Here is a 21755-nt window from a genome sequence, read left to right on the forward strand (position 1 = left end):
ATGTTTGTTTTTGCCACCGAAATGACCAAGTGGCTTTGTAAGGTTTAAAAAAACAGTACTGAATAGTAAACACAAACAAATCATGGTTATTAAAAGGCCTTTATTTCCTATTTGTTTTTACAGAACCGGCAACACATATGATAAATTTTGTAATAAGTTATTTGGTTCCCTTGATAACTTCAGAAGGATTCCCAACGTACGTCCACATAAGGGTCAAGAGGAGTTTGTGAGCAACGTTTGTGTCCAGTCAAAGGCTAAAGCATGCGATCCACAGTAGGCACAAGTACTGACATGAACACGCGCAGCACAACACTAGACACGAAGAAACACAGCTAGGGGACGTAACCTGACTGTCCTCCGATGCTTTAAAAGAGGATGAAGAGAGGAAGATGAAGCTGGGAAAACAAAAGGAGTCTCGAGAATACAGCTGCATCATGGATGAAAAGCGGAGAACTGAGTGCTCAAGAGGGGAGTTTGGTACGGCCCTGCATGTTTGGCAGTATACAGTATGTCCATGTTGTAAACATGAAGGCCGTCATTCTTTGTGTGCTGCAAAGAGAGATTCAGGTTCCTATTCAGCTTGATGACAGTGACAGAATCAGTTACACAGAAACCGGACAAGGACAAAAACGGAAAGCAAACGAGAAGACATCATGGAGACACGTGTGTGTTGTTTCAAACACAGCTCGGCAGTCTACATTACAGATACACAGAATAAAGAAAAAACAACAGAAGTGAGTAGACTTAGGCAGAGAAAGACATAGAAGAAATACAGAGAACCCGCATGTGCCTGTCAAATGGACTGAACTTTGCACGGTTTCCCTTTTTAAATCCCAGCGTTTGTTCAAAAGCATAACAAGACAAAAACAAATCACACATGTGTGAGCAGTGCTCTAAAACTGTCTGCACAGCTGAAGCGGGGCAGCTTCAGATGTATTTGTGCATAAGTTCATGTACATGTACACAGTAATCAGGGAAACAGATCACTTACCATTTATAAAACATAAAGCTGCTATTTTTTACTGTGTCACTGATACATAAGAAACAAAACAAAACAGCAAAACGCACGCAGACTTTTAATGAAAGCTGTATAATTCAACACTGTGATTTTAAGCAACGCCTTAGATATTTTATAAATTTTTTACACATACACAACCACAGCTCACCATTCTCAGTCCCCCGTATTGTCTGATGATCTTATGACTTGTGGTGACCCAAAATTTAAAAGGAAACAAAAAACTCTCCTAAATAGTTAGCCTGTGATCACATTTTTTATTTTATTTTTTTGGTGCTTTCTTGTATTATTTCCCTGTTATCTTGGCTTTGCAGACAAACTGTGGAGATGAATGCTGGCAGCTGTTATCAGGTGGTGGCAGTATTTCTAAAATACACTGAAACCTCGTATGTAACCTGCTCTCAGTGCATTATTTGGTCACAGTCAGTGGCATCGATGGGACAGTGATTACTGTATTGCGTTCAGACAATGTGGAGCTCAATGCAACACATTGAAGACTGTCTTCATAACATATTTGGCAGTTTAATTTAGGAGAACTCTGCAACATAGAGCAAACTTAAACAGATACTTCAACTCTTTTGAAAATGTGAGCTTGTTTGCTTTCTTGACAAGAGTTAAAGGAGAGCTTAAACCACCTTTTCACACATTCTGGGTAAAACGTTCCAGCTTTACTAAAATATTGCATTGTAATGTAATGCTAACCTGTTTTAGCAGCAATGGATGTTGGGTAGTTTGTTGCTGTTCGGCGCTAAACATTTGTCTAGGACAGGGGTCCGCAACATTTTCAATTACAGGAGCCACTTTTGTGACGACATACATCTTATTGAGCTGTAAAACCTTTGAAAAATGCATGTTTTCTTTTAGTTTTCTAAATGTACACTAGAGAAATATAAGCATTACCGTGAATCAACTATAACAGAATGCAACAATAACGTTGGAGGTGGAGGTGGTCGCATATAACTCAGGGCAAGAAAGCAAGCTTGAATTTTGCAGACACAAGTCTGTAAAACATAATCAACATCTGCATAGTTCTATGGGAGGGATTCAGCCTTAAATCTTAGGTTGCACAGGTTCAAGTTTCTTTTTTTGAATTTATTCATTCTTGCTGAGCAGTTGTTAAAAATAAGAACAAAAGCTGCTGCAACAAGCATCTAAAGAAATGTAAAGTGTTTTTTTTATCATTAATTCTTGATTGTATGAGTACATTCTTCCAAACTGGGAGAAAAGAACCATGACCCAGTTTCGTTCACAAATTGCACTCAGCCCTCAAAGAGAACCTAATGTAATAATATCTTGAATCATCTGTTCATTTATGCTAATAAAATATTGCTAAACACATTCCTGTAAAATCAGCAAAGAAAGTATGACATCAGCCACTCCGAAAGTATAAAAAAAAAACACTCGCTCTCCTGAACTTGCAGCTGTTCTCCACACTCACACATACAGAAGAATGGTTTCCCCCCCCCCCCTCTTGATGAACAAAGACTTCAGAAAAGGAATGTAAGAAGGAACATTATTTATGGAAAAATGAAGACGTCAGATTTTTCTTCCCTTATAAATAAACTCGAGCTGTTCAGCTGAGCTCTAAAGAGTTAGTGCTTGAGTTTTATGGCTTTTAGTTTTTATCTTATTAATTTATTTTGTTTACAAGTACACCTGTTGTATAGTAACAGAGTAAAAGAGACACAATCTGTAACGTGTATCAGGTCAGTCAAACAGAAAGAGAAAAGTAATCTTCTGACAAAAACTTATAGTTACAATAACAAAGGAAAAAAAAAGAGAGGACTCCAAGTCATTTGTGCTCGGCGAAAGGGCTTATTCACAGCTTGGCCCTGGAAATGGAGCCTAAAGTAGGATATGGTCCATAAGACTTCAGTCTTGGTTAGTTTTGGCATAAATAAGTCCTATAATCAGTTTGTTACTTAGTTTTTTTGTTTTGTTTTTTTAATTAAATCTGCCTCACTAAAAAAAAGAAAGGAAAAAAAGAAAGAAAGAAAATCTGAAAGAAAAAAGAAAAAAATCCTCCTGCAGACTTGGAGACCCCCTGTTTCAAACTAAACATAAATATACCATTTTCGTCAATCAAAAATAGAAACGGTAGTAAAATTTCATAATCAAACACTCATTTTTTTCAAAGGTAAAATAACTAAACGAATGGCGAAAAAGTGTTGCCAAACAGAAACCTCTGAGCACAGGAAATTACATAGCAAGCATGCGGCTACATTTTTCTTCCTACATGAACTCACACACAGCACTGGACGACACACTTGCTTAAGAGTTTTCAGGCGTGGAAAGATTCCTATTTGTAATAGTACTCTAATATTTGCATGACATTCTCTCCAATGACCCTCATGGAAAATAAATACACACTTTGTTCTATTTAGAAAATATACAGTGCATCTTTTTTTTCAGTTTGCTGTGTTATTAAAATGGCAAATGACACCCATTTAACGTACACAAGATATTTTTGCTTCGTCTCTAAAACATGCTCTTATGTACAGTAGTTCTTATAAACATGCAGTATCAACGTGTATGAACTATGTATATAGGCAAAAACTACACATCAATGAGTTGCTTGATTGCTTCCATGTTGCCTTTTTCTTTAGTGTTGCTTCAAAAAGAAAGAATTGTGCAAGATGACAAACAGAAATTTGGTCTCGATTGGTATAAAAAAGACTTGCAAAAGAAAGAAAAAAGAGATACATTTCACCAAAATAACATCACAAAAACATTGTAATTGCATTTGCGAAACATTACACACAGCTAACTGGTAGTTTCTTGTGAAACAGCCTAATGCTCACAAAATCTATTAGACCTTTAACTGACTAAGATGTTAGTAATTGAGGGGTGATGAGCTCTAATAGTGTGGAAATTGTTGCAAACTGAAGTGTGCCCTCAAAACTTCCTCTCAGAATCTAAATGTACGGATATAAAGAGCCAAAGAATCTCAATGACAACAAACACTGACAGAAAGTTCTTAGTGTATAAGAAAATGTGATGTATTAGTTGATAACATTTATGTTTGGCGGATCTCAGAAGAGCACAGTTTCTCATAGGTAGGAGATATCAGTAGTTAAATTGTTCCATTAATCAACTCCACTTTGAAAAAGGAATTTGACATGGTAGTGAATTTGGACAACATGACTGCAAGTGGCTGCAATGCAACACTTGTTATTTTTCAGCGGTGTTTATTCTCCGCTCATAAGGTAATCGTTGAAAACCCCTCCATGTTTAGTGGCCACTACAGTTGACCTCTGTTCAGAAGCCATTTATTTGTAAGTGCATGGGCTGTTGATGGTACGCTTCCATATAAACCACTTCAATGCCTTTTAGTGTGCCACTCTGGTTACAGCTACTGGCCAACAGCAACAACAAACTCAATGCAGAGTACCTGGCTAACACCTGTCATCTTGTCTTTATGGTGCACAAATTCCTTACAGATATAAATATCAAATAACAAGGTAAGACAAAAATCACTAAGTAATGATTTTGCATTTTTAGAAACCTGCAATTAATCATGTCAATTGAAGTCAAAATAATGCTTTACTGGGAATTACACCAATACTGGTATTGAAAATGTTTCAACAGGAGTTACTTTTTCTACAGGAAACAACTAGTTTTTGTTATTAGATTGTAGCTTATAGTTGTTGATTTGATAACCAAATAGTAATATTCTATTTGTGGATTTGTGTAGTCGTGTGAGTTACAGCTAGTGTCTTTTTTTTTGTAAGGCAGACATGCAAAGCATGGCACAAAGATCTAAGGTACTGTAGTGGAGCTAATATCCAAGTCATGTGAGTTTGATGCTTATAACAGGGGCTATAAATGTCTCTCAGAATAGGATTTGTTGGAATACTTTTTACATAGAGCTGAGAAAGATGAGGATGTAAACCGGAGAGAGCTGAAGTACAAAAGAAAGTAAAATCTGACATCTGGATGCTACCAAAATAAAAATAAAAACTGCTTCATTGTGGGATACTTGGTTTTGTGTTCCTTTGTTGCACTTCCAGAGTGTTGTAATTAGGTTTTGTTATTAATAAGATCATGCGCAATGCTCATTTCCTTTTTGTTAATTGCTATGATAAATAGTTTTACTGTTTTTTTTAATTAGAAATATGTGTTCTTAATGGGCTAAGTGAGAGAAATTGGACAGGAAAATGTAGAGAGCGTAGAGTAGAGAGGTCTAAACAGTTGTCCACCTGCGTGGACATGTGAAAGACTGAAAGCACTTTTTGAGAGAGGTTATCACAATTAATGTGTGAACGGGTTAAAATTAGTCACAACTTCAGCCAAGGTTACCTTTGGCTCTCTATACCGCACTGTTTCATTCTGTGAAGAGACCACGAAGCAGCACTGAACCCAAATGTGTTTCTTTTCCCTCGCATATATAAGACAAGACCTTTCTGTGTGAGCCACAGAAACAACAAATTTCATCACATTGTATCACTCAGGAAAAGGAAAAACACACATCAAAGAACAGTGTCAGGAACCACAAAACTGAACAATACCCACTAGTGCAATTCATAATCAGCGGTTTGGTAAGCTGTGCATAAAATACACATGGATCAGTGCGATGTTTTAGCAGACCAGACTTTTTGCAATCAAGTGAAATAATTATAATCCAAACCAGTTAAACACACACATATAAGCAAAAGCCAAAGTAAGCAGAGGCTAAAGCGACGAAACAAATCTCCCTAAATTTTTAAAGCTCTGATTTCTGAGCGTATGTACACAAAACATTACGACTTAAAGTGCTTAAGGAATAAAAGTGTTTGACGGTAAACTAAATCATTAAGTAAAAGGAAAAAAAAATAGAATAAGAAGGGAAAGCAAGAGAACAACACCTCTAACTGGAAGGCGTCCCTGGTAGTTGAAAATTGCTTATTTTGTTACTTGGAAGGCTTGTCTCCTTTATGACTGTAAGACGGTTATAGGGATTCCTTTGAAGTAAAAACCCTTGTGTCAAGTCCATGACTAATGGCAGTAACACTGAACAAGTGAGATACAGAATCGGAGGCGTCGGGAGGGGGAAGTCGAGGGCTGTAGGCAGTAATCGACACCTTGTAAATATAATGTCAGCGGTGGTTGGGATCAGTCTCTCTTTTTGTTGCCGCTCTGGTATTTCCAAACGTTTTTTGTAGTTCGGATGACAGATGGTGCTTTTTTTTTTTTTTTTAAATACAATTTAAAATACACAAGCACACTTATTTTTTTGCAAATTATCTGCCATACCCTTCACATAACTCGTTAATTTGTGGTTAAACTAAATAAGTCATAAGCCTAAGGTCACCAGAACTCTAACAGTTGTAATGCAACATTTTTTTTTTCTCATCACGCGGCGCAACTGTTAACAAAAGAACCCGTTTAGGGAAACAAAGGCATGGAGTTTTCCTCTCAGTTCTCCTGAGACGATGGGCAGAAGGGTAACTAATCCAAAAAGGCAGTGTTTGTGGGTAACTGGAGCTAATCCCTACTTTGCTACCCAACTCTAGGAATGTACTTCCAACTAACAAGATCATCTAGGATGATAACTGGCAGGTGTGGGACATGGTGCACAAAACACCTACGGAATGGACCTGCTTGTGTTGTTTCTCTATCATATGGCAGTATAAAGCATTTTATTGTTAAGCACTATTCTAAGCAAACTGTGTCACTAAAGGGAAAACGGGTGAGAAGTATAATATGAGTGAATGTATGTGTTATCCCTCTAACTCACCAGATTCCCATGTAACACTCCTATTATAGTCTACTCTTTAAGCTTAATAATGGAACCACAACTCCAATATAAAAATAGATCTAAAACAAACATAACTGAGTATCTGTCCATCCTGCAACTTGTCTTCTTTTCTTAGTGACATGATTTAATAGAATATGATTTTTTCACTACAATTCCCATCATGTCAAATAGTTTCTATGGATCTTTTAAAATGATGCCCGTGGGACAGAAATGTGCTGGAGGGAACAGATTGGGTGTTCTTCTGGAATATACATTGATATGTTGGACTTAAGTGAAACAAAGGGAAATGCACAGGTAGGAAGGTGGGGGGAGGGGGGGCAGGTGGTGGGAGTTTTTTGTTTTGTTTTACTTCTTGGCGTTCAGCGCTGCTAGGGAGGCATCCACCTCTTCCTCGGGCTGCAGCGGATGCCACTGGGCGATGGGGCGGCGGGGGTTGGCCAGCATATCGGACCAGTGTTTGAGCCCGGCCCCCGTGGCCTTGCTTCCCACCCAGATCTTCCCAATGGCGTCGTTCTTGCCGATCTTGTCATAATCCAGCACTGTGATAACAGCTTGGATTTTCTGAGGAAACAGGGATTACAACATGGCATTACAACCAGGTTAAGAATACCATGCAGATTATACAAGGCAAGTTTATGTGTATAGCACATTTTAGTAACAAGACAATTCAAAGTTATTGGTTCATAAGGATTGTAACAATTGTACTTTTAGTATTGGTATTACCTAACAAAACATTCTGTACTGTGCCCAGTGATGAGGCCTAGAGTTTTGTGCTTGGCAGTTTGTCTCCTTATCATGTATATGGCAGTTTTGTTTAGGCATTTTAGTGATGTTGATGTTCTTTCTTTTTTGGTATTGTTGAAAGGACAGTGAATAAAGTAAAGAAAATGTATAGATGTTACAGAATAACCTTCTCTAAAAAATATATATATATATTATTTGTTTCTGAGTGTTAAATGGGGATAACAACCTCATTCTGATGTACCCTGCAAATTATTCAAAATGTTTCACATGTTGTCACATTACCGCCACAACCATCAGTGCTTTTGAATGGAATTTTATGAAATAGATCTGAGTTACAATGGGCCTCGTGCCTACTTCCTTGATAAAACTCTCTCTGTCCAGCTTGTTCTTTTAGGTGGACGGCCATGCACTGCTAGGCTTCCCGTTGTGCTTTCCATTTCCCGCTTATCGTTTGAACAGTGAGATGTTCAAAGCTCAGGATATAGTTTAATAACCAAACTGTGCTTTCAACTTCTCCACAGCTTTATCCCTGACCTCTCTGGTGTCATCAGAGGATTTGTGGCAGAGGTTGTTAAACATTAGCTAATGAAAAAGAAAGCCACAAGTTTAGTTGATGAAGGTGCTAAATCAGCTCTGCTTTTTTTGTGCTGGGTTAGGTTAATACACCCAACAACCAAACATTTTCCACTCATCCACTTATAGCTTTGACATCTTTGATCTTGGACTACAAATTAATGTCCGGAAAAAAATTTAAATGGTGGATTTGTGAAATTGGTTAGCCTGAAGTCCATGACCTTGTTTAGCAGCTTTATGGCATATACTGTGATGTTATCATTAAAAAAGCAAAAGTGAACAGAGAAGACAGAACAGCTTGAAAATATGACCCAAAAAATTATGTGAAGACATCTGTGCAGCGCCTGGACAGGCTACATTCAAATTTTCTGCATTCCTAGAGACTCCAAGTACACAAAAATGTATTTAAGGGCTGAAGAAAGTGGATTTTGCATGATATGTCCCCTTTAAACTTGAATAAAAGACTTGAGGTTTGTTGTCATAAGATGACAGATGTGAAAAATGCATTAAAGTTCAAGGTACATACTTTAGCAAATCACTGATTGTTTGTGTTCACAGTTCCCCAAAAATCTGTTTTTGAATTTCAGAGTTCTTTATCTGCAATTTTTCTGCAGACTAGATCCTGTCTGTGTAGTATTAAATGTAATACTGTTTCCATTTCTGATACATCCAAAACAAATTTGAAGATGCTCCACATCCATACCTGCATTTGCTCAAGAGGAATCTCAAAGCTGAAGGACTCATTGTAGTAAGGATTCAAAGTATTCTTCTTCACTGTTGTCTTCTTCTTCTTCAGTCTCTTTCCATTTTGCAGCAAGTTAATTTTTACGTAGGGATCTGACAAACAGATACAGGACATAATGACAAAATGATGATGAGAAACCTCTGTGCTCATGCAAATCTGGGTTGCAGTACTGTAATGTCCCAACAGATGGGGCCACTTCTAAAGGAAGACGGGTGAAGAATTGGTGAGAACTGCAGCTGCAGCATGTAAGCAGAGCAGCACAAAATTGATGGCTGGGCTTGAAGCCACATTATTTAACACATTGCAAGCAGAAGGCCCTTTCACTCAGGACTTTGCAGTGATATGTGGTCTGGTTTGAAGCTGGAAAGCTCTACTCCTGATTCTCATGTCAGTATTTAAAAACTATCCCACCTGATAGTCCTCCCACATCCATTTTCTTTAGGTTCTTGGCCTCCAGGATACAGATGGTGAGCTTGCCAGCAGTTGGGACGTAGCGTAAAGAGATGCAAATATCACCAAGCTTCTCTGGCTGTGAAGGGGAGCAAAGAGAGCAGAATGTTAGGGGAGATCGGACAAATAGCTTCCAGTAAAACACATAAGGATCTAAATTAATTATTTCTGATGTTATAGATTTATGGTTTTTCTCCAGTTCAAATATTTCAGGCTGAAATCAAGGTCAAATATTTTTTTCCCTTTTAAGATTTCCTTTTAAGATGGTTCTTGAGGGGCAGTTTCTTGGATTCAAATGGTTTTCTCATATTTTCTTAGAGTGCAGCCTGACAGAGCCCAAACTGACAGTGACAGCTCAAAATAACAAGCTGCATGCTCAGTATGCAGAATAGATGCTTCCTTAAGTCTGAAAGTCATAGTCTTTGTTTTTAAACTGTGGTTATGTTGATGGACACTATAACCTTGATTTTCATACAAAATGCAAACTTTTATCTGGAAATAGACTTTGGACCATTGAGCAACAATCCAGTGCTATTTCTAATTAGCTCCAGAAGAAAACTTTTTGATGAAGGATGCAATGTTTGTACCCTATGTGTCTATGCATAGTCCCTCTTGATGTGCTGATTCCAGCCTCAGTTCACTCCTTGTGAAGCTTCCCCAGATTCTTGATAATATTTTCAAGGCTATGGTTTCTCGCTGTTGGTGATGCATCTTCTCCTGGTGCATAACACTTTTCCTTCCACTTAACTTACTATAGATATGCTACACCTTTTGAAATGTTATCATATACCAGCCATAATTAGTGAAATTATAAGGAAAAAAAGGCTTGAAATATAAAAATATAGAACTTTTTTTTTTTTTCAAAAGTTTAATTTTTTTAGGTGCACTTGTATATCCAAAAGTTGCAGTACAAATACAGCATGTTGATGTGAAATGCTTAGGGAGAGTACTGATGGAGCAGATCTTACCTCTTCTTGATCAGCACTGTCAAGGTCTCTCCACTCTTCAATTGGTTTTGCAAGGTCCAGCGTGTTCATGGGTATCTTAATCTCTCCAATGATGTCATGTTTCGAGAAGCGGTCAAAGTCATAGACGGCCATTACCAGAGTCTTCCCTCCCATTTCAGTGAATGGTATCTGAAAATTAACAGTAAGTCTAATTTTAGTCATTGAAATGGCTGAGAGAGTTTATCAGAACAGGGTCTTATGTCTAATTTTTAGATGCATTTTTATAAGAACATTTCCTCCTCTAATACCTTTGCTATGCTTAACCCACAGCCACTTAGCATAACTTTACCCATAACTAAGTAGCTTGTTGACTTGGTTTATATTCACTGTCCATGCTTCAGTTCATCACTGGACTGAGAGTTGAGGACTTTTCTTCAGTTATGCCAGTTAGATGAAGTCACTTAATTCAACTCAGTTAAAAAAAATTACAACAAATTGAGCATTCTTTTGGTATTTTAAAACAGAACACATTTTAAATCTTGCCTTTTGCCTGCGTAAATTGTTTAACTTTTTACAATGATACTTCAGTAGGACTGTGACTTTGACAGGCTACTGAAACTTTCAAATTGTTTTGTATGGAGCTGTGTCAGCAGACAAGGTGCACTACAGGTGGGTGTCTCTTTTAATGTGATTCCTTTTCAGATTCTCCTTTGCGACACAAGTTTAACATGTTTGCTTATCTCTATCATTGTGGAACAGAAGTCCAAGTGTAGGAGAAGACAAAATCTAAACATCTTGCTCCAGAAAAAAGAAGAAAGGAAATACTTTTCTTTTTTATTAGACATGTTCACCAATCAAATAGGCAGATGTACATGATTTATGTGGAGGAAATTAATGAGTGAGTGAGTTTTAGCTTACCTTAAAAGTAAACGTCTCGTTGAAGACTGGGTTGAGTGTTTTCTTATGTACTTTTGTGTCAAACTTTTTCTTCTTATCAGGCAGGACAAAGACCCTGACATAAGGGTCTGAAGTACCCCCACTGTCCATGGAGATGAGATCAGCTGCTTGTAGAATCCCTACTGTAAGCTGAGGATTGTAACGTTATGTCAGTAAAACATAGTAAAGAATATTTTTCAAGTGCAGTCAAAACTTAACTATAAAGTGCCTTGTTCTTGAACTTTTCAATATTTTGTCATCATACAGACAGTTTTTGATGCATTTCAGTGACAAACGCAAAGTTGTGCAATATTGTAAAGTTTAAGGAAAATCGTACAGGATTTGAATGTGAACGTGTACTTATTCTGTCAATACTTTGTAGAGCCACCTTTAGATGCAATTACAGCTGAAACGTATCTACGCAGTAGGTGTCTACCAGATTTGCACATCTACATGTCTATCTAAATGTCTATCTATCCATTATCTTCTGCTTATCCAAGATCAAGCCAGACAACACTCTCCCTTGCGCCAATCTCCAGCTCATTCTAGAGGATTCCAAGGTGCTTCCAGGCCAGAAGGGATATTCACATATTCTCTGCATAATCTGGCTCTGTCTCTGGGTTTCCTCACAGAGTGATGTGCCTGGAAATCTTCCAAAGGAAGGTTCCAAAGGAGAGGTAAGTGCTTTGAATGGTCAGTGTGACTAGAAAAGCGCTATATAAATTCAGTCCATTTCCCAGATGCCCAGACCAACTGAACTGACTCCTTTTGATGCAGAGGAGCAGCGGCTCTACTGCAAGCTCCCTTCAGATGATGCTGCTTCTCAACCTATCACCTTGTCTCTAATAATGTGCTCAGCCAACCTGAGGATAAAACAATTTCATCCTTTTGTATCCATGGCCTTTTTCATTTGGTAATGATCCATATTTCAGGACCATAGGTGAGACTTTGAACCTAAACAGTCCAGTAAATCTAAAATAGTAAATCCAAATCCTGCCATCCAGAGCTACAGTCCTGCAGTGTTCATCCATTCATCCATTTTCTAACACGTCTAACCCTTGTGGAGTTGCGAGGGGTGCTGTCAACGGGTGAGAGCCAGGGTACACCCTGGATAGGTCGGCAGTGTATCGTAGCCTGCAACGTTCAGTTGCATCCTTTCTCCAACACACCTGAATCAAATGAATGGCTTGCTACCAGGCCTCTGCAGAGTGGAATGACATAGAGATGAGGGAAATTAGACAATTGATTCAAGTGTCTTGAAGCAGGAGTCCAACCAAAAATAGCAGGTTCTTGAGGACAGGATTTGGATAAAGCTGGCCTGGATTAAGCTTTTTCAAGGAGGTGTGATCCATCATTAGTTGGGATACACTCGCTGGTCCCCCTTTTGTAAAGATTTGAATCTCCATCCTGGTCTGTCACTTTGATTTTATTGCCAAACTCCACCATGCAAGACTGACGAGGCTTTTCATACCTACACTATATTTTTTGACCATTTTTCTTTGTTAGTTAGGAATTACTTTTGACTCTGACTTGGTCATTCTAATGCATCATTATGGTTTAGTCTAAACTATTCTTTGGTAAGTCTGGCTGTATGTTTTGGGTTGTCCTGCTTGAAGATGAATCTTCATTCTATTCTTAAGTATTTTGTAGCCCCATATTTAACTCAATCCACCTTCCCAAAACTTTGACTAATTTCCCAGTCCCTGGATAAAAACACATCTCCACAGGTTGATATTGTCAAAACTGCGATTCACAGTGGGGATGCTGTATTCCTGGTAAAAAGCAGTGTTAGTTTTTCTGCCAGACATAGCATTTTGCGTGTTAGCCAAAAAGTCTAGTGTTGTTCTCATTTGAGCAGAGCACATTTGTATGTTTGTGGTACTCACAAGTGGCTTGTTGAAAACTACTAATTAGATTGTTTTAAACAAATTTCTGAAGTGCTGGATTAATAGTTCTGTGAACACATTCTCCCCAATGGAGCTGTGGATCTCTGCAGCCTCTCCAGAGTTACCATAGACCTCTTGGCTGTGTCACTGAATAATCTTCTCTGTGCCCTGATTGTATCTTGGTAGGTTTGCCATAGTACCGTACTCTTTCCATTTTCAGCTAATGGTTTTTATAGTGCTCTATGACATGTTTGAGAGACGCATCTTTAAACGTATCCACAGCTTTGTTTATACTGAGATTACAGTAAATCCTAAAGTGGACCTTTTTACTAGCTAGGTGACTTCTGAAGCAAATGTAGAATTGTGATTCTAATTCATGAATATACAATTGTGTTTTGTGTTTGTGTGTCACGTAAAACGCAAACAAAATGCATTGAAGTATGTGGTTGTAACAAAATGTGGAAAAGTTCAGTGGGTGCTTATAATTTTGCAAGGCATTTTGTGTAAGGTAAAAAAAACTGTATAATTGCGTGCCTTGTTTTCCTGGAAATCATAATCAATGGAGTACTGCAGTTTCCCAAGCTTTTCCTTCTCTTTAACTTCTTCCTCTTTCTCATCTCCAGTTAGTCCTGGCTCCACATCATCTTCCTCATCATCATCATCCTGGGGTTTCTGCAATGATAGAAGTTGGACATACGGCAAAGAAGAATGTGAGAGGACGGCAGTGAAGGGGTGACTGAGCTGAACACCAAACCTTGGGTATCAGCAGTCAGGTTAGTCACAGCACCTACTTTCCACTTACCCCAGTGTTACAAGTGCAAACTGTTCATCGATGACCACAGTTGCAACATGACTTGATTTCACTGTTTCCTGGGTGACACCATTTGCTTTTTTAATTTTTTTCATTTGTATTACAAGAATGTTAAAACTAAGCCAGGAATTTTTCCTGTGGTGAATGTTTTACTGATATAGAACAGTTAATGAATAAGGGGTGGACCAAAAGTAAAAACCCTTACACTAAAGTTTAACACTTTACAACAGTTTAACACTCTTAAAAAATAGCAATTATAAGGGCTTAAATCTACTTTACCTTCTAAAGTGGTAGTGAGTACTAATGTCAGTTTAAATTCCTGGACATCGAAAACAAAGAGCAAAACTGTTTTATAAGTCTTCAGCTACACAACTTATTATATTGATGTAATCAGTTAATGAAGGACCTTTAAGGACTCTATCAGAGTAAAAAGAAACCTTTTTGGGAAAAAAAAATCATGACAAGGGGTATAGAGGCACTTTTATGCATATCAAACATAATGGTACAGATGTCACACTCTGATATGAGCTATCCAATGAATTATTAGGTATAGGGGATCCCTACTTTTATTCAAAAGTGAATGGGAATGTGTATCTATTACTTTTTTAGGTGTCATGACTAAAAATTTGTAAATTAAGATAATACACTATTTAAGGCTCTCCACACCAAAGCAATGCAAGAACACAAGAGCTTAATAACCTGTAAAAAAGTTAATGTGCTTCAAGTAATTAAAATGTATGGTTGATACATAAAAGGCTTAATTGTAATGCATCATATGCCTTGTAGATAAATGCAGATAAATATGCCACGTGCCATTTAAAAATCCTCCCTGATGCTAAATAAATGTAATCATTTACGAAAGAAGTGCAAACATGTATCAAAACAGTGTCTTTCCATGCTAACATTAGTCATTTACTTTATATTTCCATTTTAATAAAGATTATTTTGTTCAATATGGGGACTTTTTTCGTGAGATCAAATCAATTATATTACAGTATAAACAGTTAGGTTTGTATTTTGTACTATTTTAATAAGAACATTTTCCATTTAGTTTTGATACTGACTTTTGTTTTAACTTCTGGTTCATAGAGCACTGGTTAGTTCTAACTGTAAAAAATTTTTTAAAGGTTTTCTGCAAAAATTAGTACAGAAGATTACTCCTCTTAATTCATACTCAATGGCATGTGTGATATGCAGTGACCGTGGCGCATGAACTATGTGTCTGGACTGTTATAGGTTGGTTGTTGGTTCAAACCCCCAGTTGGCTGGGATGGACAGAGTTGGCTGTCCAGACACTTTAGCTGCTTTACCTGCTGCCGGTGGTCAGAGGGCCTGGTGGTGCCAAATATATGGCAGACTTGTCTGTCAGTCTGCCCCAGGGCAGCTGTGGCTACAATGTAGCACACCACCAGCGGCGAGTGAATGTCTGATTAAATAGGTAATTGACTGAATGTAGTGTGAAGTGCCTTGGAGTCCTCAGACTTGACAAATAACTGTACAAGTCATTTATCAAATGTTTTTCTTTTTCTGTTTCACAATTATTTACTGTTTGAGTAAGAAACATAGCATTAATTTCATTTTTAATATTATTTCAAACGAGTAAGAAACATAGCATTCAGTTAATTTTTAATATTATTTCAAACATACTAATCCAAGACAACAAAACTGAGATATGCACCAAACTGTGACATGTGAGTATTGTTACACTAATCCAGGGGTTCTCAAACTGTGTCCCGAGGGACAAGAACAACCTTGTTTCTTTTTTGTCCAGGTGTAACACAATCAAAAGGTCCATGGGGACATAATTGCTAAATCCTGGTAAATGGGACAACACCACCATCTTCTGTTTGATCTAAACCTGCTGTCAGTAGTTTGAATAGCAATGGATTCTGGGTAATCCTTAACGCAACCACTTCACTGCATTGAGCTAAAATAGCCACGAATGTCTGTAGACAAATAATATTAACCCCTGAAAGACAATAAATGTAACTATATTTTGTCTCCGATATTGGTATCCTGATATTAGTTTTTCCATATTTTGAGCTAGTCTATTTCAGTAATGTGGGCTGCCTTTACAGAGTGAGAACGTGTGATGTCCCCAGGAAGTGAACATTGTTGATTGTTCATTTCTTTTGACTGCAGCTACGTGTCAGACTTAAAACATTTCATATGTGTTTATTCAGCTACCAAGCTTGCAAATTTGCTCTACTGCTAAGCCAACCTTAACTTTTTATCAGGTGATAGCATAGGTTTAAGTCAGTTGTTTTTTTATGTATTAGATCTCAAACTGTGGCTTATTTTGTTTAGTGACACATTTTCCACACAGCTACTGTAATTAATCATAGTCTTAGTTCAATGTGAGTAATCTACATGTGTGCAGCACTTTTTAACATTGCTTAGCTTCGACAAAACACCGTAAAAGGGTCTTTCAACCAATACACTTCACCAATAGTGCACTTCATCTTATTAATATGTAGACTATGTGTGCTCATTTTACAATTACACACCAATTAGTGCTTCTTATGCAATGTAGGTGTTCAGTGTCTTGCTCAAGGATAGTGCTTATGTGTTGAAATGATCCATTAGTGTTTATTTTCTCCACTTACCTGTAGATTAATGATATTAATACTGATGTAGACCAGACAATCATGTGCACTACACTATAATTTTAAACAGTTGTCAAGTCTAAATAGTATAATATACTAAACAGTATGTTCCAAGGTACAGAGACTCTCAAAAGTCTACTCAGATTTCTGTGATGCAAAAGATTACACTATGATATATATTTTTAAAATGCATATGTTGACATAACATATAGCCTGTACAATTCAACACACAATCAAACAAATCAGTTTGAAATCAAAACAATATCTCAGCTTTTGGTCTTCTTTGGTAGAGTCCATTCATGCCATTTCTACTCTACCTTTCAAAACACCAGATCTCTGAGGAAATGTGTTTGTCCACAGCCCTCTTCAAGCAGCCCAACGGGTTTCTGATGTAATTAAATTCTGCATTCCAGCCAGGCTATTGCCAATCTTTCATTTTTTTTAATTAAGTAAGTCTTTTGTTTACATAGATGTGTTCTTGGACTCATTGTGATGCTGAAAATTGAAATCCTCATTATTGACCACTTTGTAGCTGCCAGCTGAAAGTTTTGGGTTTTTTGAACTATCCATGAATTCCCTCTGGAGAAAAGTAACCCTACAGTATAATTCTGCCACCATTATCGTTTACTGAGGATACAATGTTTTTGTTTTTTTTTCCAGTTAGATAAAGTGCTGTTTTTGTATCAAACAAATTCTATGCAACTGTGGCACCAAAGTTGCCTAGGATAGGTCATCAGATGGTCATCAGACCATATGACTTAATTTTAGCTAAACCTTGGTCTTTTTTATCCAGTTTGGAAAAATGCGCAGTTTGAGTAATTTTACTCTAGGTTTCTGTTTCCTCTGATTATGCGCTGTGGTGTATATAAGTGTAATGTTTTTGTTTCCTTCTCCTACAATTAGATCCTTTTGAACATTTGTTACCTATCTGCAAACTATGGCTTTAGTTGAAAATTAAAGAGGAGCAAATGCTTGGAAAATGAATTTTGAACAGCTAAGCTTTATTTATGGTATGTAAGATTCATTATAACAGTGTTTTGGTCTTTTCCTCAAGCAGAATCAATGCTAAAACAGAACCAAAAGGTACTTTACCAAGCTGATTTAAAAAAAACTTTTTTTTCTGCTAAATTTGTTTGTTTTTCAGTTAAATGACAAAGGGCACATGCCATATCTTATGTGAAAAAAGCTTAGAAATTATTTACCAGACATTCATTTTTCTATATAGAAAACACCTGGCCTTTTAACAGTGATGTGTGCAATTTTGAGAGCTGTTGTACACTATGAGTTGCAAAAAAAAAGAAGCAAGATGCAATGTACTGAGTGAGTGCGCAAGAGAACATTTCGAATGCAGTGATTTGACACAAAAAAGGGGCTGAGGATATAACCTCCCCTGAGCCACAGACACATTGTAATGTTTTACACAAAATGATCCCTGGACTCATTTATTTTTACAAGAGTTATTCTGTTGCTTTTTTCTGATACATGAACTGTACCGAATAACAATGTGATTGCTTTTTTCATGCAGCGCAAAGCTGTCTCTCACCTTTATGCAAGTGGCATTTTCTGTAACTTATTGTAATAGTGAAACAAAAAGACTAGAACTTTTTTCCTTTCAAACCAACAACTATTAATAGCTTTTGTTGCTTACTCATATCATAGGGATCATTTGGAAATCAAAGAGAAAACGATGCATCTATTGTTGTCCAACTTCATTTACATACTTTTGAGCTTTTCTGTGCTTTGGAAGTAATTCAGATGGAAGGAATTTGCTTTGTTTTAAAGTCAGGAACTTATTTATCATACACAATATCATTTTATAACGGCCTACTAGTGTCTGATTGTCTTATTGAAAATGTCTTCATGAAACTGGAGACTCCAACTGCTCACTGATGAGCTAGAAGAAGAACATTACACACTCACAAAATTGAACTCATTCAGACGTTGGTTACATGCAGACTCTCAAGCATGCGTATCTCTTTCTCTCTCTCTCACACACACACACGCACACACACACACACACACACACACACATTCTCACTCTGCAACTCTTTAAGTTGGATTCTGTGGCTTCGTTGCACTGATGCCTTTCGATCAAGCATGCCAGGCCACACAATGCAGGATCCAAGTTTGGTTTATTCAATGAATTCTCGGGAGCTGTAAATGTTATAAAACGCAATAACAAGCTTTTCTAAGGTCTGAAAATGTCTCTACCCATGTCCTGACTGAAATGTACAAATCCATGGAGGTATCATGCTAAATGCATATAAGTTTCAGTTCTCGTCATTCTTCCTGTGGGAGCTCAGAGACGCAGATACAGTGTGTCTGAATGAATACCTTTTGAAGAGTAAAAAAAAAAGCTCAGTTTTAGGCTTTGTAAATAAACTGCCCATGAAAAAAGACAGCTGACTGTCAGCTTTGTTCTGAGCCAAATCAGGCCTCTGTTTATTGCTAATTTAGGCACTCATTCAGGGTCACCATATCTATTCAGTGAGACCCAAGGGCTTTAGGGAGCAGGGGGGAATACGTGACTGTCACCTAGTATGTCAGCAGCATGGGTCATCCAGGAAAGTTACTCGCAAGTCAAGTTGTGGCCATTCAATGTTAACCTACTGCAAGAGCATAGGCTGGTCTTTGTCAAGCGATACAGACATATTCATCTGTTGTAAAACAAGGAGCTTGTTTGAACAACCAGGTAACAGAAGCAAAATTTTATACCTGAGTCAATCCACAGAGGAATAGTCAGGGAGACACCAGTTGTGGTAGTGCTCCACAATTGACTTCTGTCGTAGCAGAAGCATGCTCCAAGCATTCATTTAAATACATTTATAACCTTTATTTGACAAATACCCAGCTTACCCCTTGCACATGCATGTTAGTGATCTAGTGAGTTGCTCAGTGCGCTCAACATTCAAAGGCTTTACCATAGGATGAGTTTCATGTTCACTTCAAACCATAGAACTTTAAAAAGTTTTTTTTTTTTTTTCATTTTTTTCAAAAAAACAAAAAAACAAACTGCAATCTCTGGATAGTCAAGACATAGCAGTTGGTGCAGCATAACAGTTTTAGTGGATTCTGCAAAGCAGCCTAATTGCTCCCATTGAGTCCTCAAGCACCTGCAGCACCAAAACTTGCAAAAAACTAGGGAAGCCATAGCAATCATTGTCATCATCATTGCAATCCAATCCCTCCAAGCCCAGCCCAGCCAATCACCCCCCGCCCCCACCCCCCATCAAGCACCGCCCCCGCCCTGCCCTGGTCTGTGCTTACACAGAGCGGCCAGAGAGGGGTGCCGCGTGCTGTCAGACCTACCGTAGACAGAGAAGTCCACCACAGTCAAGATACACGGAGCACACATAAGACACAAAGCAGGAAGGAGGAGAGCAGAGACAAAGGAAGAGATTGAACTCACAGCAGACACCAAAGAAGGATAATCACAGCAAATGCAGTAAGCTGCTCTGCAGGGAGTGAGTCAAATGACAGATGGGAAAGCCTCCTTAATGGCACAATTGTGAGTGCTTTTTTATTTTTTAATCATACCTGCATTCTTACTGTTTACAATTCACAACAAAACACTACTGAAATTCTTGGTCCTAAATCAACGTTTAGAGCAAGCTAGTAATTTTTGATAATGACTATTGAATGGAAGAGGAGGAGTCGTGAAAGAGGCTGTGTGACCAAGAACCCTGTCATTTTTTACTCAAACCCCAAAGCCCACATGAAAGAAAGTGCAACAATAACATTTATGACAAATACATTGAATAACAGAGAAAGAAAGAGAGAACGAAACAAATAATTATGATTGACGAACAGTGTAATCAAAATCTGTGAAAAACACTTGACTGGGTTAGAAAAACATCAGCAAGTTATACAACCTTTATTATATTCTAATTGGTAATCTAGCATACTATAAGAAGCAAACTAACATTTTCATACTACTGCACTAAGGTATAATAAATTAGCAGAGTCATGTGTATGACTCATAATTTTTTATCTTTATTCCACTACAGTGCCTCACATTAAACCCAACAGACATTAGCTAATAGGGTCATAAAGGGGTCAGAGTTATTTGTGGTTGGGCCAGTATAGATTTTCTTAGCTGTGATACAACCTCCATCCGTGAAACATACCTCTCCTCCTTTCAAGTTCTTCATTCCCATGTCACCCTTCCCCTTCTTGCCCTTCTTGTTCTTCTTCTTCTTGCAACAGCATTTCTTGATGATGCAGAAGCAACACGTTAGAATCAGTAAAGCAGCGACCACGGCAATGGCAATGATGGCCCAGGATGGCACTGAGGAGAACACACAGACCAGTTCATAGATGGAACAGCCCCAATTCAGAAACAGAAATGAGAAGCACATACTCTGAAGTCTGACCAAATGAACATTTAGCCTGCTCCATGTCATGCCTCAGGCCACATAGATTTAGTGAGAGGTGGAAGGTTAGCAATTAGATTGGATGAAAATTAGATTTCTCTGCCATTAGGAAGAGCAGCCAGTGATCAATACCAAATAAAGACATTATGGGACTGATGATGCCTGCGGCAAAAGAGAAAATCTAATTCCAAAATAATTGTTGAGAGCCACGTCAATAACAGTTTTGGGTTTTGCCTGGCACTCACGTGGGATCTTGTCGATTTCATTCAGGAACTTGTTTTTGATCTCATCAAAGGCATCGTTCTTGTTAACGGGCTCCGTGGAGTTCTCAGCCGACACTAACGCTACAGGGGCTGGAGTAACACTCAAGTCACTGGCCCCCGTTGGTTTTGCTGCGACCATGGGCGTTGTTTGTTGCTTGAACAAGTTAAACTTCATCACTAAGGCTGCACGCTCAGTCCCTGAAAAACAGCAGATGAAAAAAACAAAAAAACACAATCATCACAAGGGGCCGGAGCATCAGCATCTCAAACATTTGAAGTTTGCAGTACAGGTGCAATCATATTCAGCAAAATATAATATATGCATTTCAACAGGCTTGTTCGTCAGATTAAAAGTATTCTTTTGAAAATAACAATCTTTAAGCAAGTAGTAAACATCATTTTCATCAGCCCCACATTTCTGTATTGTAAATGCCCCCGTTAATCTGCTGTAATATACTTATCTAAGAAAACAAACCTGTTTTCATTAGATTTAAGAGATAAAAACTAATAAATAACTGAAAAATGGCTTTAAAAAAATTGGCCGGGTATAATTGTTCTTTATAATAGAAATTGAGTTACTGAAATAAATTATTTTTTTTAAAATAATATTCTAATTTATTGAGATGTACTTTGTATAATTAAATGTATACATGTCAATCAAACAGCATG

At 37.7% G+C, this 21755-nt stretch overlaps 1 protein-coding gene across 6 annotated transcripts in view; it reads right to left on the bottom strand.

Annotated features, from left to right (window-relative positions):
• Positions 1 to 80: 80 nt before the first annotated feature.
• Positions 81 to 21755, bottom strand: part of LOC105928574 (synaptotagmin-2) — a 106729-nt gene continuing 85054 nt past the window's right edge. For 5 of the 6 annotated variants that reach the window (XM_021318217.2, XM_036128765.1, XM_012865893.3 and 2 more), the window contains 8 exons: positions 21069 to 21284; positions 20578 to 20738; positions 13568 to 13705; positions 11130 to 11297; positions 10233 to 10400; positions 9226 to 9343; positions 8773 to 8906; positions 81 to 7313 (listed from right to left, as the gene is read on the bottom strand). In XM_021318217.2, coding sequence (XP_021173892.2) covers positions 7098 to 7313; positions 8773 to 8906; positions 9226 to 9343; positions 10233 to 10400; positions 11130 to 11297; positions 13568 to 13705; positions 20578 to 20738; positions 21069 to 21261 — 1296 coding nt within the window. In that variant the 5' untranslated portion in view covers positions 21262 to 21284 and the 3' untranslated portion in view covers positions 81 to 7097. The remainder of the gene's footprint in view (positions 7314 to 8772; positions 8907 to 9225; positions 9344 to 10232; positions 10401 to 11129; positions 11298 to 13567; positions 13706 to 20577; positions 20739 to 21068; positions 21285 to 21755) is intronic. The other variant, XM_021318218.2, reaches the window with a different exon arrangement.

The sequence above is a fragment of the Fundulus heteroclitus genome, unplaced genomic scaffold, assembly GCF_011125445.2.
Source record: "Fundulus heteroclitus isolate FHET01 unplaced genomic scaffold, MU-UCD_Fhet_4.1 scaffold_115, whole genome shotgun sequence".
NCBI lineage: Eukaryota > Metazoa > Chordata > Actinopteri > Cyprinodontiformes > Fundulidae > Fundulus > Fundulus heteroclitus.